At 46.1% G+C, this 15,911-nt stretch overlaps 1 protein-coding gene across 4 annotated transcripts in view; it reads left to right on the top strand.

Annotated features, from left to right (window-relative positions):
* Clstn1 (calsyntenin 1) overlaps positions 1-15,911 on the top strand; it is a 78,149-nt gene that overhangs the window by 36,772 nt on the left and 25,466 nt on the right. For 2 of the 4 annotated variants that reach the window (XM_052178213.1, XM_052178211.1), the window contains exons 3-7: positions 5,463-5,492; positions 6,583-6,778; positions 8,714-8,922; positions 11,874-12,023; positions 12,159-12,344. In XM_052178213.1, the coding sequence (XP_052034173.1) occupies positions 5,463-5,492; positions 6,583-6,778; positions 8,714-8,922; positions 11,874-12,023; positions 12,159-12,344 (771 nt within the window). The remainder of the gene's footprint in view (positions 1-5,462; positions 5,493-6,582; positions 6,779-8,713; positions 8,923-11,873; positions 12,024-12,158; positions 12,345-15,911) is intronic. The other 2 variants (XM_052178212.1, XM_052178214.1) reach the window with 1 other exon arrangement.

Genomic DNA, 15,911 nt, shown 5'->3' on the forward strand with positions numbered 1-15,911 from the left:
TTCTGGAGTTATCTCCTCTGGTTCACAGTCCAGCCAGTGCTCTTACATCAGCTAGAAAGGATTCTGTAGTTTGCAGGTCCTGAAGCCCAAAGCTGGGATGGCTGACTTCCGTGAGGAGTGAAGGGACAGTTGGAACCTGAGAGCAGGAGCCCCCAGGGCTGGGATGGAGGTAGTGCACCCTCCAGAAAGGGGGGCCTGGAAGGACGGGTGCCAGTCTGAAACTGGACTTCTATGTAACTTTGGATCATGGGAAGCCAAATCTAGATTCTGTTGGGTTTCTCTTTTTATATTTTGTCTTTAAAGTTTTCTTTAGGGGGAAAATACCCTTGGCTATTTTATATCCGATCTTAGGTTGTGAAGAAAGGAGAGGAGGAGGTTGGCAGTCAGAAGTAACTTTGGGAGAGTGACAGGGCGGGACAGTTCTGACTCCATCTCAGGCCAGTGTGGCTGGGGATATGGTTTTCAGGAGGAGGACAGTGTTTAGGAGGTTTCCTGCGGCAGAGCAGTCGTGTGGAGTCTGCATGGAGCAGGAAGGGCCGGGCAGGGAGGAAATGGTATGTGAGGTGACTCTGAGGGCTTCTTCTCTGCAGTGTGTGGGACCCCAGGAGCAAGACTGAATTCATAATGGCTGAGGGATAGAGAGGCCAGGGTGAGGCCACACAGTGCTGCAGCTCCTGTGATGTGTGCATAGACCGGGAGGAGTGAGAAGACAGCGAAGATAAACAAGCCAGCCAGTCGTTCTCAACAGCTATCCCGAGAGCAGATATTTACATTGTGATTGAAGACAGTAGCGAAATTACAATTATAGCGAAATTACAATTATGAAGTACCAACAAAAATAATCTTATGGCTGGGCATGGTGGCGCACGCCTGTAATCCCAGCACTCTGGGAGGCAGAGGCAGGCAGATTTCTGAGTTCGAAACCAGCCTGGTCTACAGAGTGAGCTCCAGGACAGCCAGGGCTACACAGAGAAACCCTGTCTCAAAAAAAACCAAAATAAAAAAAAAAAATTATGGTTGGGGGAGGTCACCACACTGAGAGGAACTGTATTAATAGGTCGCAGTGTTAGGAAGATTCAGAGCCACTGGAATAAATGAGTACACATGCATATAAGTATATATTATGTGTTTATGTGTGCATGCATGTATACATGCGTGTATATATGTAGTAGCTCCTGGAAGAGTGGAACATGAGTGACATAAATCTGTATCAGGGGAGGAAGATTCTAAAGCATTATTGTTCATTCGGCTGTGATGCGTTACTGTGGTTGTGTTAAACAGAGATAGAGGCTGAAGTGTTGTGAACGAAACCATGTCACACCTGGGATTTGCTGTGAAGGTCTCCGTGCAAGCCCGAAGATGGAGAGGGGTAATGACATGCGCCATGCAACATGCATTCGTGAGCGCACACAGATACACACCACATGGACACCCACACACACACAAACACACACAGGTTCACACCACATACACAGAGAAACACCCACAGACACACAGAGATACATAGACACACACAGAGATAAATAGACACACACAGATACATAGATACAGATACGCAGACACACACACATATACATAGACACACACACAGATACATAGACACACACACACAGATACATAGACATACACACAGATACATAGACACACACACAGATACATAGACACACAGAGATACATAGACATACACACAGATACATAGACATACACACATACATAGATACACACACAGATACATAGATACACACACAGATACATAGACACACACACAGATACATAGACATACACACAGATACATAGACACACACACAGATACATAGACATACATAGATACATAGACACACACACAGATACATAGACATACATAGATACACACAGATACACAGACACACACACAGATACATAGATATACACACAGATACATAGACATACACACAGATACATAGACATACACACAGATACATAGACATATACATAGATACATAGATACACACAGATACATAGACACATACATAGATACACAGATATGTACCACATATACATACACACACACACAGGTTCACACCACATACACAGAGATTCACACAGACACACCCCCCCCCACAGACATATACATGCAGACACATAGACACACATACATACAGGCACACACAGAGACACATGCCACATATACAGAGAGATATACACAGGCACCCCCAACACACACATAGCTTTCAAACCACATATACAGAAAGACACACACAGATGATATGTACGCAGACACACAGACACATATATTCACACACACAGAGACACACAGCACATACACAGAGAGACACACAGGCTTAGTTTCTCACTTCGGACCACATCTCCCTTGCCTTTAAGGTTCCTCCCAAGTCTAGAGCTGATTTCATCTAAAATACCTCCTGAGGGGCTGGAGAGCCGGCTCAGGCTCGGAGCACCTGCTGCTCTTGCAGAGGACCGAGGTTCAGTTCCCTGGCACCTCCATGGTGGGCCACAACCTGCTGGAACTGCAGGTCTGGGGGCCCAGCACCTTTCCGGCCTCCACAGGCACTGCACGTGAATGGCACACTTGAGCTTGCCCAGGCAAATACACAAATATATCAATACAATTCTAAAAGCAAAAGCGGCCTCCTGGGTCTGGCCCCTAGCCTCCCATGCTGGCGGACCCCGATGGCCGTCTTCACCCAGACAGACTTGTTTTAACAGAGCACGGGGTCCTTTAGAACTGATGTCCCATCCATCCATCCATCCATCCATCCATCCATCCATCCATCCATCTGCTGTCTCCTTTCTCTCTTGGTGGGAATTCCTGCCTCAGCCTGGGAGGGTGGTACAGAGCTGACGCTCTTGCATGATGCTCTGCAGAAGAACGAACGTCAGTCAGAAATTGGGAAGTTTACACTGAATTAAAGCCTGGCAACTAGGGTTCAACATGTTTTATAGTGCTAGAGCAATGGCTTGTTGGTTAAGAGTGCACACGGTTCCCAGAACCTACGCCAGGCAACCACAACCCCCTTTAACTTCAACTCCCATGGGATCTGATGACGTCTGTGGCTTCCCTCGTACTGTTATTCTTTTGTTTTGCTTTGTTTTTTGAGACAGGGTTTCTCTGTGTAGTCCTGGCTGTCCTGGAACTCACTCTGTAGACCAGGCTGGCCTCGAACTCAGAAATCCGCCTGCCTCTGCCTCCCAAGTGCTGGGATTAAAGGTGTGTGCCACCACTGCCTGGCTTGATACTATTACTCATATGTGTATATTTATGTACACAATTAAAAGTTACAAAACAATACGGATAGAATACATTTATAACACAGTTTGTTAACATGTCCTAGGATGCTCTTTGGGGTCACACATCACCTGGCTGTTCTATCTCAGGGTTCTACAGTAGGGATCAATAGTCTGTCACTTTAGGTTCTATAATCCATAGGGTGCCTTGCAGTGATATAAATGGACAGGGAACTCAGCCATTGTAGTGAGAATACAGCCAGGGACCAAGTCCATGAGCGTGTTTGTGGTCCAGCCAGTTATCACTTAAGAAGACAGATGTCTAAATTTTAGTAGCATATTCTCATGCTATGAAAAACCATTTACAGGACGGGGAGATGGCTCAGTAGTTAAGAGCATCAGCTGTTCTTCCAAAGGTCCTGAGTTCAAATCCCAGCAACTGCATGATGGCTCACAACCATCTGTAATGAATGAAATCTGATGCCCTCTTCTGGTGTGTCTGAAGACAGCGACAGTGTACTTATATATAATAAATAAATCTTAAGAAAGCGAGAAAGAAAGAAAGAAAGAAAGAAAGAAAGAAAGAAAGAAAGAAAGAAAGAAAGAAAGGAGGAAAGAAAAGCCATTTACAAAGTAACAGCCAGCCAGGTGTGGTGGGGTGCTACTGAAACCCAAGCACCCAGGAGTCCAAAGCAGGAAGATCATGGGCTGGCCTGGGCTAGAAAGTAAGTTCCAGGCTAGCCTGGGGCTCATAATGAGAGCCTGTCTCAGTTTGATGGAGTACTTTTAAAAAGGTAAAAACCATTCTTTTAGCACATGTCTGTGGTCTACAGAGCCCAGCCCCACGGGAGCCGTGAGGACAGCCTGCTGTGGTGGTGTTCTGAGTCTGCAGTCTCCACACAGTGCTGTGAGCCTCGCGTGACTGTCCCTCAGACCATGGCCCACGTGACTGAGAAGCTAACAGTTTAATGATACTTCATTTCAGTGTGGATTTTCATTTGTATTTGAGCGCACCCCTGTGGCCAGCATCCGCCTCGCTGAGCTGCACTGATCCGTGGGAGTCTTTGTGCTGTAGTAAACACGGACAGAAACGCTTCCTGTCGCTTGTTCACAGGTGGAAAATGACCTGAAACTGTGCTGTACGAAGAGTGGGAAGTGGTCTTAGTGACAGTGGATGTTGTGCTTGCTACGCTGTCAGGAAAATTAGTGAGCCACCGTCTTATACATCGGTGGGACCAGTGAGCTTTAGATCATGAGGTTGTGTGAAAGGCACAAAACCTGCATTCCATGTTAATACTATGCCTAAGGCCTTAAAGACAAGCAAAATGAAGCAATATTTCTTTTTCTAGGGAAATGTATGGTAAAGCCACCAAAAAGGAGGAGAATTTGTGTAATGCTGCAGTCCTAGAAGTGGCATCTTCTCCGTGGTGGGCATGGGGTGGCCTGCTGGGTTGGCGCTGACTGGTGATATCTAGTCAACAGAGTGGTCACTACCAGAGAGATGTCTCGGGATGGCTGTTGTGACCTGGCTTCTGTTTCCTTAAGAGGCGTTTCTGTCTGTTGCTCTGATCTGGTACTTTACAGACACAGTGTATTAGTGGGAACAAAGGTTTACGCCCATTAGCTCCAGATTTTTGTTTCAGTAAATCTAATGATGAATCGAATGTTTCTAGAGTTGTATTTAGAGAATTTAGCTTAAAAATAAAAACCTGAACTATAGGCATGGTGGCTCACGCTTTTACTCCCTATACTCAGAAGGCAGAGGCAGGGGGATTTCTGTGAGTTCCAGGCTAGCCTGCACTATATACTGAGTTCCGGGCCATTCTAGGCTATTACGTGAGACCCTATCTCTAAAACAAGTAAATAAGAACACTTAGGTTTACTTATTAGTAGTCAAAAAAGGGAAAGTCCTAATGATAGGGGTCGTGTGTGTGTGTGTGTGTGTGTGTGTGTTGGGATGTCAGGAAGGGAAACCTTAACAGCATTGATTGCATCAGTGTCTCAACCGCAAGTGAGTTCAGGTGCAAAGTTACATAGTTTATGGTAAGTAGGATGCAAAGTAGCAGTTGGTGTGAGGATTCTTTTGTAGCAGTTTTAGCAACTGTCTGATTTCGCCTGTGTTAAGTGACCTGCTTAGCTTTTCTAAGTCATGTGTTGCAGCTCTGACTGTTTCCTTGTAATTCCCTCATCGCTCTTTCCTGAATTACTGACATGGGTTTGTCTTTTTTCCCCTTTAGAGAGTTTTGAGGTGACAGTCACCAAAGAAGGTGATGAAGGGTTCTTTGTCTCCCTTTTATGAATATTAACCCACTAACTTGTTTATAAAATTGGGAATCAGCCATTAAACAGAGCAACTGCCATGCCGTTTCCCCCTATTTATTCCCCTAGTTTGTTCTTTTTTTTTTAAAGTGTATTTATGGAAATTGTATGTAACCAGACCCTTGGTTAGAAATATCAAGAACTCAGACATCCATTTGAACTGCATGTGCAGGACCACATGGTTTTGTTTACTTGGGCTTCTTGTTTAGCACTGGCTTTCTTCTATTTATTGGACTTGTGGAAGAGCACAGCCTTATTTTTATATGAAATAGATTTTGTGGCTTCATGTAAGCATCAAGACATTAAATCTGTTCTTCCACGGGCAAGCGTGGAACCTCGGACCTATCTAACCAAGACAGTTCCACGGTAGTGATGTTCTCAGGCTGGCGTCCCCCTTGGGTAGTGTGAAGCCCAGAGCTGAGGACCCCCCCAACCCCACCCCGCCCCCTAACAGATAATGGCGATAGCGTTGGAATGGATGCCTGAACACTTGGTATTTCTTCTACTCTGATTTAGCACTTTGTTTTGATTCCCTAATTTTAGCCAGGCTCATTACACAGGAAGACTTTTTATTCCTTTTTTTTTCCTTGACAGAATGTCTCTAATCACGATGCTGATTCCACACGTCTCCTCTCAATGCTTAACTCTGTATTTTATCCTTTCCCGAACCCAAAGAGCTGCCGCGAGCGAGCGAGCTCGGGTCACCCGGACAGCCTTGGCTATGCTCTTGAGACTCCTTTTACCTTCCGGCCATCCTAAGTGCTCCTGTGGAATGCCTGTCTTTGCTCTCTCTCTTGTATCCCTGCATGAATGGATGCAAAGTTAAACCAGTTGCTTGGAAAGCCAGAACCGCTTCTAATAAAGCCCCAGAACTCACCCGTGCTAAAGCACAGCGCCCCCCGCTTTGTCCGCCGACCCTCCGAACCCCTGGCTGCTGAGTTGTTGTTGTCTTATTTTCCTCGGGGGGGGGGGGGCGGAGGGCAATGCACAGACGGTTGGAGGGGCAGATGTACTAACCTGTTCCGGTTTACTCCCCAGGTGAGATTTGTGGCTTTAAAATCCACGGGCAGAATGTCCCCTTTGATGCCGTGGTAGTGGATAAGTCCACGGGAGAGGGACTGATACGATCCAAAGAGAAATTGGACTGCGAGCTACAGAAAGACTACACGTTCACCATCCAGGCCTACGACTGTGGGAAGGGACCCGATGGCACCGGTGTGAAAAAGTCTCACAAGTAAGTGGGCCGGACAGAGCGCAGAAAGGACAGAGCGCAGAAAGGAGTAGCGGGGGGCGTGAGGGAGGGGCAGTCAGGAGCTGGGCCCTGGGTTCTCCTGTGTTTTAAAAAAGGATCAGGGAGAGTTCCTGCAGGGTGTCAGCCAGGTCGTAGAGGGCAGGCTCCAGCCTGCCTGTCCCCGTTTGTGTCAAGCTTCTGGAAAGAGCTGGAAACATGGTTTGAACAGAGAATGAATGGTTTATCCCACCATGGTAAAGAAACTGAAGCCCCGCTGGGAACAGCGGCTCACGCCTGTTCTTGGAAGGCTGAGGTAGGAGAATCACGAAGTCAAGGGCAGCCTGGGTAATAGAGCAAGACCCTGTCTGGAGGAGAAGAGTGGAGGCAGGGATGGACAGACGGACACACACACACACACACACACACACACGAGGTACTGTATTGAACTTTTTCCTAACGAAATGGTTCTTTTATTCTTAATTTTGGTAAACCCTAAGCACCTAAGGGTGGAGGCAGGGATGGACAGACAGACAGACAGACAAGATACTATATTGAACTTACATTATATTATATTGAACAGACAGACAAGATACTATATTGAACTTTTTCCTAATGAAATGGTTCTGTTATTCTTATTTAATTCCTGTAAACCGTAGCTAGCTGACTAGTGGAAGAAGTAGACAGGCCTCCTCCATCCTGTGTTGAGTTCACATGCCTCCCGCCAGCAGAGGGCTTAACTCCAACAGAGAGGGCTCTAGAAGAGACAGGTTTGATAGTCAGACTTTTCTCACCAGCCCTTCAATACCACGCAGATTTAATGTAGCTGAGTGCTGAGTCCCCTCAGTGTCTACACTGTGTGGGCCACGTACTGTCTGTGTCACGGGACATGGTAAGGGCATGTCACATAGATGAGCGTGGGTCGGGACGCAACATGGTGTGCTGCAGGAGTGAAAGTAATGTCGCACGTCTCACACAGTGACGTTTTATTCATTGAGAAGATTTTGAGTGTGTGCTAGGGACGGGCCTATGCATTGCTACATGAGCTCTCTGCTACAGATCTGTACTCCCAAAAGATTATAGATACCTGATCAGCGAGAACCCTTCAGGTCCATAAGTGTCATCATTTGGAGGCTGGTTTTGCTGTACCCAGTTATGGACCCAGGAAGTGGGGGGGGGGAGTGCCTCTGCTCTAGGCCTTCGTTTGTATCCGGATGACATCCCAGTAGTGACGTCCTCCTCCAGAGGAGGGCAGAATTTCATTGTGTTTATATGTGCGTGTAATGTGTGTTCACAAACGGGGGCGTTCTGTGGGTGGATATCCCGGGGTGTGTGAGTTTCTCCATAGCCCTCAGCTTTATGTGTGGAGATGACCCATCTCTCCCTGCAAATGGCACTCACCTCACGGTTTTAGCTAGTCGATCTAGCCAGCTGGCCCTGCAGTCTGGTTTCGGGGCATCCCAGATGAGCCGCCATACTGGCCTTACCTTTCTGTGGGGTTTGGGGCTCAGCGCTCCAGTCTTTATACTTTGGTGGGAAGTGCTTCATCCACAGAGCCACTTCTTCAGAATTGATTTTAGCGCATACACTGAAACTTTCCTCTGTCTTCTCACCCTTCTTCCTTTGGCTGTATGTTAATATGATTCTGTAATAACGTATCTTAACTTCATGGCAGAAGAGAGGACATACGTGTTTGAATTCCTCTCCCTTCATATCTTGCCCCCGCACTGAAAGAAAAAATCGGCTCAAGTCCGGATTTTAACTTCCCGTGTCTCTGTGCCAAACTAAAAGGAATGTAATTTGGCTTATATTCTGGCTTCATTGTGGGGAGCTCACGAAACAATATCAGGAAAAGGAAATCTAGAAGCAGGCAGAATTGTTGCTTTTGGGGTACAAGGCAGAACAGAGCCCCCCACAGCAACCCTCCCTCTTCTTGTCCAGAGCAACGGTGCACATTCAGGTGAACGACGTGAATGAGTACGCCCCGGTGTTCAAGGAGAAGTCGTACAAGGCAGCCGTGGTGGAGGGCAAGCAGCAGGGCAGCATCCTCAGAGTGGAGGCCGTGGACGCAGACTGCTCCCCGCAGTTCAGCCAGATCTGCAGCTACGAGATTCTCACCCCGGATGTGCCATTCACTGTGGACAAAGACGGTAAGAAGGAGGAGCCTCGTGAGGCCCCGCCCTTCCAATGATGTCAGCTGCTAACAGGGCTTCCCTGTGCTGACAGGCAAAGCACCAGAGCTTGCGGGCTGCCTGGGGTCCTTCTAGTGCGAGTCTCAGTCACTCGGGTTTGACTTAACTCCTGGTCTGAAGCCCGGGCTCTTTGGGGCTCTCCTCTGACCCAGGTCAATTAGAGGCCTCATTTAATGTGAATCTTCTCAGTTCCGTCCACCTGCAGCTGGGTGCGCTGTCTCTGCAGTTACAATGAGGTTTTTTCTACATTTGATTAGAACCTTTTTTTTTTCAAAGAATTTCTTATTTTATGTATGTGAGTACACTGTCACTGTCTTCAGACACACCAGAAGAGGGCATCGGATCCCTTTACAGGTGGTTGTGAGCCACCATGTGGTTGCTGGGATTTGAACTCAGGACCTCTGGAAGAGCAGCCAGTGCTCTTAACTGCTGAGCCATCTTTCCAGCCCCATTATAACCTTTTACACATAGTCTACATACACACTTTTTGTGATGCTAAGTAGCTAGTCCAGGGCTTCGCAAATGCTAGGCAAATGTTCTCCCACTGGACTACGCTATAGCTCCTTCTGCCTCATCCTAGAGGTGAGGGTTCATTCAGTCGTTCATTCTTTTAAAAATTATTATTTTATTTTTACATAAAATAATGTAATATATTATTAAATATATTAATTAAATAACAGACTAATATAAAATTTACTTTATTTTAATATGTGTAGTTAATATATAAATATATCTTAGTTAGTTAGTTAGGGTTTTTTTGCCCCCCCCCCCCCCCCCCCCCGCCAGACAGGGTTTCTCTGTGTAGCCCTGGTTGTCCTGAAACTCACTCTGTAAACCAGGTTGACCTCAAACTTAGAAATCCACCTCCCTCTGCCTCCCAAGTGCTTGGATTAAAGGCACGCACCACCATCGCCCAGCTAGTGTTAGTTTTTTTAAGATAGGGTTTCTCTGGGTATCCTCAGCTATTCTGAACTCACTCTATAGACTTGGCTGGCCTCAAACTCACAGAGATCCACCTACCTCTGCCTCCCTCCCGAGTACTAGAACTAAAGGTATGCGCCACCACTGCCAGGTTGCGTGTCTCTGCGTAGACACGTGCACGGGAGTGCAGGTACATTTGGAGAGCAGGGGCATTGGGACCCCTGGAGCTGGACTTCCAGGCAGTTGTGAGCCACGTGCTATGGTGCTGGGGGTGGGTCCTCTGGAGGAGCAGTGCGTGCTCTTAACTGAGCCAGAGTCTTCCGGTGCAGCCTAAGGGTCTCACATTTGCTATCCTCCTGCCTCAGTCTGCTAATTGCTGGGATTGTAGCTAAGATGGGGAATTATATCCTCTTACCCCTGCCAGAACTTTTGCTCCTGTGTAGCCAATGGGGAAAACACAAGAACTCAGCTTCTTTCTAACTCGTGAAATAACATCTCGATGATAACACGGTGTCTCTGTCATAAGTTGATGCACACTGCAGTGTCTGATAGGACTGTTTGTATGGGAGACTGTTGGGCCAGCTGGGAGGGCTCCACAGACCCGCGGCAGAGGACCTGTGTTCAGTCTCTGGCACTCACATCAGGCTGCTCACAGGTCCAGGAGAATCCAACACCCTCTTCTGGCATCTAAAGGCACCAGACATATGTGTGGTATATATACATATACATGCATGCAGACACTCACACAAATACGTAAACTAAAAACAAACCTTAAAAAAAAAATAAAGACTTGTACTCATATTTAAACCAAAATCCTTGTCTATCCTGGAGCTCATTCTGCAGATCCAGCTGGCCTGGATTTCACGATTTACCTGTCCTGCCCTCCTCTGCCCTCCCCATGCCCTCCCCCTGCCCTGTTGTTGGGATTAATGGGGTTTGCCACCACTGCCTGGCTCCTCCGTTGTTTTTTTCAGGGAAGGTAGTTTCATGCAGCCTGGGCTAGTCTTGAACTTGATATGTAGCTCAGTATGACCTTGAATTTTTAATCCTCCTGCCTCCACCTCTACTCCAGTTGTGTGCCACCACTCTTGGTTTATGGAGTCTAGTGATGGAGGCAGGGGGACATTTCAAAGCTACTTCTTCCATCCTAGGTTCCCAGCCCTCAGCTTTTCTGTAACAAATCTTTTAGAAGAAGTATTTAATGAAGTTCAGCCTCGTTGTTAATATTGGTATTTAAACTATTTGTCATTTTTGTCTTATTACATGCAAAGTATTAAATGTTGATATAAAATCTGGGCAGGCAAGGTAGCTCAAGTAAAAGCACTTGACACACAAGCCCAATGACCAGATTCCAACCCCCGAAACCATGGTATAAGGCGAGAACTAGCTACTGAAAGTTGTCCTTTGACTTGTGCATACGTGAGGAGATGTGTGTACAGTCACCCATACACCAAATGAAAGTGTTTTTAAAAAGTTAGGTTGCCAGGCAGTGGTGGCACATGCCTTTAATCCCAGCACTTGGGAAGCAGAGGCAGGTGGATTTCTAAGTTCGAAGCCAGCCTGGTCTACAGAGTGAGTTCCAGGACAGCCAGGGCTGCACAGAGAAACCCTGTCTTGGAAAAAAAAAAAACCCAAAACAAAACAAAACAAAAAACCCAAAAAAAGTTAGGTGAATGGTACATGTCCTTAATCCCATCACATGGGAGGCCATGGTCTAGCCTGGCCTACATAATGTACCGAGTTCCAGGACAACCAGAGCTACACAGTAAGACCAGTGTAAAAAGAATACAAGAATAAGCGGAGGATGGGCTGCGTGGATTCAAACGGTCCTTGCACACTCAAGCAGTGTGGGTTCGCTGTGTTCTCCAGCTCTGGCAGGATGGCGGAGTGCTGTGGTCTCGGGACTTGGTTTATTTTCAGGCCCTGTCTCTCCCTCCCTCACTACACAAGTAAAGATGGTTCTCACTGCTGCTTCCCTCTTCTGCCAGGTTATATTAAAAACACAGAGAAGTTAAACTACGGCAAAGAGCATCAGTATAAGCTCACAGTCACAGCCTACGACTGTGGGAAGAAAAGAGCCACGGAGGACGTCCTAGTGAAGATCACCGTCAAGCCCACCTGTAGCCCCGGGTGGCAAGGTGAGCTGCCGCCCTCTCGCTCCCACTGAGCTGCTGCCCGCGAGCTCTCAAGCCCATTCTGGACCGCACGCACCCTAAGAAACGTGGTTGTGAGCTTTCTGTCTTTCTCTCACACCCATCCATGGGTCAATGCAGGCTGGAGCAGCAGAATCGAGTATGAGCCCGGCACGGGTGCTTTGGCCGTCTTCCCGAGCATCCACTTGGAGACCTGTGACGAGCCTGTCGCCTCTGTGCAGGCCACGGTGGAGCTGGAGACCAGCCACATAGGGAAAGGCTGCGACCGAGATACCTACTCTGAGAAGTCCCTTCACCGGCTCTGTGGTGAGGAGATCTGCTGTCTGCAGCCTCAGTCTTGGGGTGGGGGGTCCCTAAGGATGCCAGCCATTGGGTCTTGGTCAGTAAGAAGACGGGTAGAACAGACACAATGCTATAAAGTGGCTTTTGCTGCCTTGCTGTCTGGTTTTCATTCAGGATGGACTTGGGGACTACACAGACCCTGCAGAGTCAATTCAGAATTATGTATGTCTCTGCATTAAAGAGCCCGTGATTCAAATAAAGTAACTCTAAAGGTTGAAGCAGGGGATCAGTTGAGCCCTGAGCTCTGGTTCTGCCTCAGCCACCTAGGGCATACTGTTTGAAAGGCAGATGCTTTACCTAATGCACGAGGCTCTGAGTTCAATTCCAGATCAAGAAGGAAGGCCAAAGAGTTTAGCCTGACAGTATGTACTGAGAGCTGTAAATCTTCGCACTACTCTTTTTTTTTTTTAAATTTGATTTATTTATTTTATGTGTGTGGGTACATGTGTGCTATGGTGGTTGCCACACCACCTCCAGTCAGATCCGTGTGACAAGTTCCACAGACTGAGGCGGTGTACCTCAACAGGGGGAGGCTCCTGGAACCGGTTGTGAAACTCTTCACCGGAGAAAAATTATCGAGCTTTAGTTCTCTTGGAAACTTATCTGTCTTATGTTTTCTATTCCTTGTCCTATATACGAGATGTTCCTGATAGCCTAGGCTAAGATCTAAAGCAAGTATTATGGTTACAAAACCATCCCTTGAGATGGACTCACTAACCATGACTTAATCTCCGGGAAAACCAGAACTTCACTTTATAAATCATCTATGAAGTAGAATTGATAAATATAAACTTTCCCAACAATTATATATGGCTGTCCATGTGTCATTGGAACTAGGCTTTGGTATATTGTTTTAAGAAAGCCTTAAATAAAAAGAATTGAAACAGTTTAAATTTCTGCTTTGAAGACTTACAGAAAAACAGGAGCAAGAGGTTAAACAGTAACTGATCATAAAAATTCATTAGTTTATTCTTGGGAATTTGCCACTAGCCTTAGATGATTTTGATGCACCAAGTAAACATAGTCTGTTCTACCTAGTGAAGGGATTCTTCGGAAAAGCTGTGTTCAGTGAAGCAGCACAGTTGCAGGGACATTTCAATAATCATTTGGTACAGCAAAATACAAAAATGCAAAATATTGGAGCTGGAGAGATGGCCCAGTGGTTAAGAGCAGTAACCACTGCTCTTCTGAAGGTCCTGAGTTCAAATCCCAGCAATCACATGGTGGCTCACAACCATCCGAAATGATATCTGATGCCCTCTTCTGGAGTGTCTGGAGACAGCTACGGTGGGCTTACATATAATAATAAATAAATAAATCCTTTAAAAAAATACAAAATCATCCAAGTATTAGAACTTCAAAAAGGGTGTTTCCAATAAAAACATCTCCCTGTTGAGGTCCATCACCTCAGTTTGTGGAACTTGTCACATAGATCCTACTGGAGTTGGTGTGGCATCTCTCCCTTTATTATTTTTTAACTGAAGCTCATAAATATCTCTTTTGGGTGTAGAAATGAAGGAAAAGAGTAGTCGGAGGATGACTGGAAAAATAAGGAGAATTATTCCTGTACCCACAGCGACAACAATGATCCAGTGCAGCCAACCAACAGGGTTTAATGACCATAAGCCAAAGCTAATAGACTGAGCCAAATCCTCTATGTCAGTAGATTCAACATGTGCTTTACTCATAGCAGAGATCTGGGCTTGTGATTGAGCCATATCGTAAGTGATATCATTGTCTTTCCAAATTCCCAACAAATGATTTTCAGGAAAATTCCAATTATGACTCTCATTATAAGGCAATGGTGTTACACATATGCACTGGAAGCTGGTGTGGCACTTGGTAAAAAGCTGAACTTTAGTACTTTCTATCTCTTGTCCTAATGTTAAAACTACATCCTCTAAAGCATCCAGGTTTTTTGTTGTTGTTGTTGTTGTTTTTGTTTTTTTCATTTTTCCAGACAGGGTTTCTCTGTATAGTCCTGGCAGTCCTGGAACTCACTCTGTAGACCAGGCTGGCCTCGAACTCAGAAATCTGAACTCAGAAATCCGCCTGCCTCTGCCTCCCAAGTGCTGGGATTAAAGGCGTGTGCCACCACTACTCAGCTAAAACATTCAGTTTTGCTTCTAATTTTTTTAATTGATGATTCGTTGCCTTGCAGGTGTTTATGAGACGTTTTTATTTAAATCATTAACAAAATGTGCAGTCTTCATTTCTGAAACTAGAGCAACTGTAGAGACTGCAAGTGAAGTAAGAATGGCTGCCAGAGCACTAATGCCTGAAACTAAAGCTGCAGCAAAACGCTTTGGTCTAATTAGCTCATTGACTCTTGTAAGCATCTGAAATGCTACACTATCAAACCAAACATCATCTTTTAAATCTACAGGAATCAATAACATAAGGTCTTTGTAATAGCAAAATAACTGAATAGCTCTTAAGATAGGATCAGCAAAATTAGTTATAATACATTTGGAACAGCTGACCTGATAAGATTGTTCTACTTTAAAAATTTTTAAATCTGAGGCCTGTCCAGTGAGTATATGGTAAGGCAAGGTAAAATCTGATTGCCAAAGGAACAATCTTAAACTGCTTAGGCTTTCTTAGGAAAACATTCGGAGACTTACGTGAAGGAGAGTGACTAACATAAATAGGCCCCGCCCATCTGGGAGTATGCCATCTATTAGTAGACTCATTAATTATAAATGTATCAGGCCTATTGTAGCTGCCCAGGTCTACAATCAAATGGGTTCCTGGGTTCCCTGGAAGGAAAGCTGGGGATAGGAACAGGGTGGCAAGAGAAACAGAGTCAAGACAAGATTTCCTGCTCAAGGCTCAAAGTTTATTGGGGAGGGGGGTCTCCAAATATATAGGCGAGGGAAGACCCTTTCCCCCAAAGGCTGGAAACAGGTCTGCAGAACTGGTTCTGCTTGCTCCGCTGGAGGCTGGTAGTCAGGTGATGGCTAGTGCCCTTGGAGAACAATGGGCTTCACCTTGGTCTGAGCACTCCACCCTAGGTGGGAAGCAGTGGCTAGCAGATTTCTGAAACTCCCTCTCAAAAAGGCTGGGGGAAGGGCACAATTCTCATCTGTCGAAAGACGGTGGGCCTTAACCAGGGAGTGGAAGTATTGACCTGATCCTCCTATATACTTTATGGTGTCTTTTTATTTAGGTGAGGACTTAGGCTTCCTTGCTGTTATTCTAAGGAGTGCCTTAAAACACCAACCTCTATGTAATTAGGTTTCCTTTCAGGGGACTCAGAGACAGAAAACTTGGTCCTCCCCTTGCAGTGCTTTGCCTTGCACTTCTCACTGGTGCCCATGTCGGCTCATAAGCACACACACATAGATCTGAGTTCTATGTGGCTCCTAAAAGGAGATCCACTTGTATAGGTTTTGATGCCAGAGAGTCGATATGGTGCCAAACGCTCTGCAAGTGTCTTTAACAGGCATGCCAGTGCCAGTTTTCAATCCAGGTGAGCCTGGGTGGAGGCCACCAGTCTGCTTAAAATAGAAGGTCAAGAGTTAGAAGTAA

The sequence above is a fragment of the Apodemus sylvaticus genome, chromosome 3 (assembly GCF_947179515.1).
Source record: "Apodemus sylvaticus chromosome 3, mApoSyl1.1, whole genome shotgun sequence".
NCBI classification, from domain to species: Eukaryota; Metazoa; Chordata; class Mammalia; order Rodentia; family Muridae; genus Apodemus; species Apodemus sylvaticus.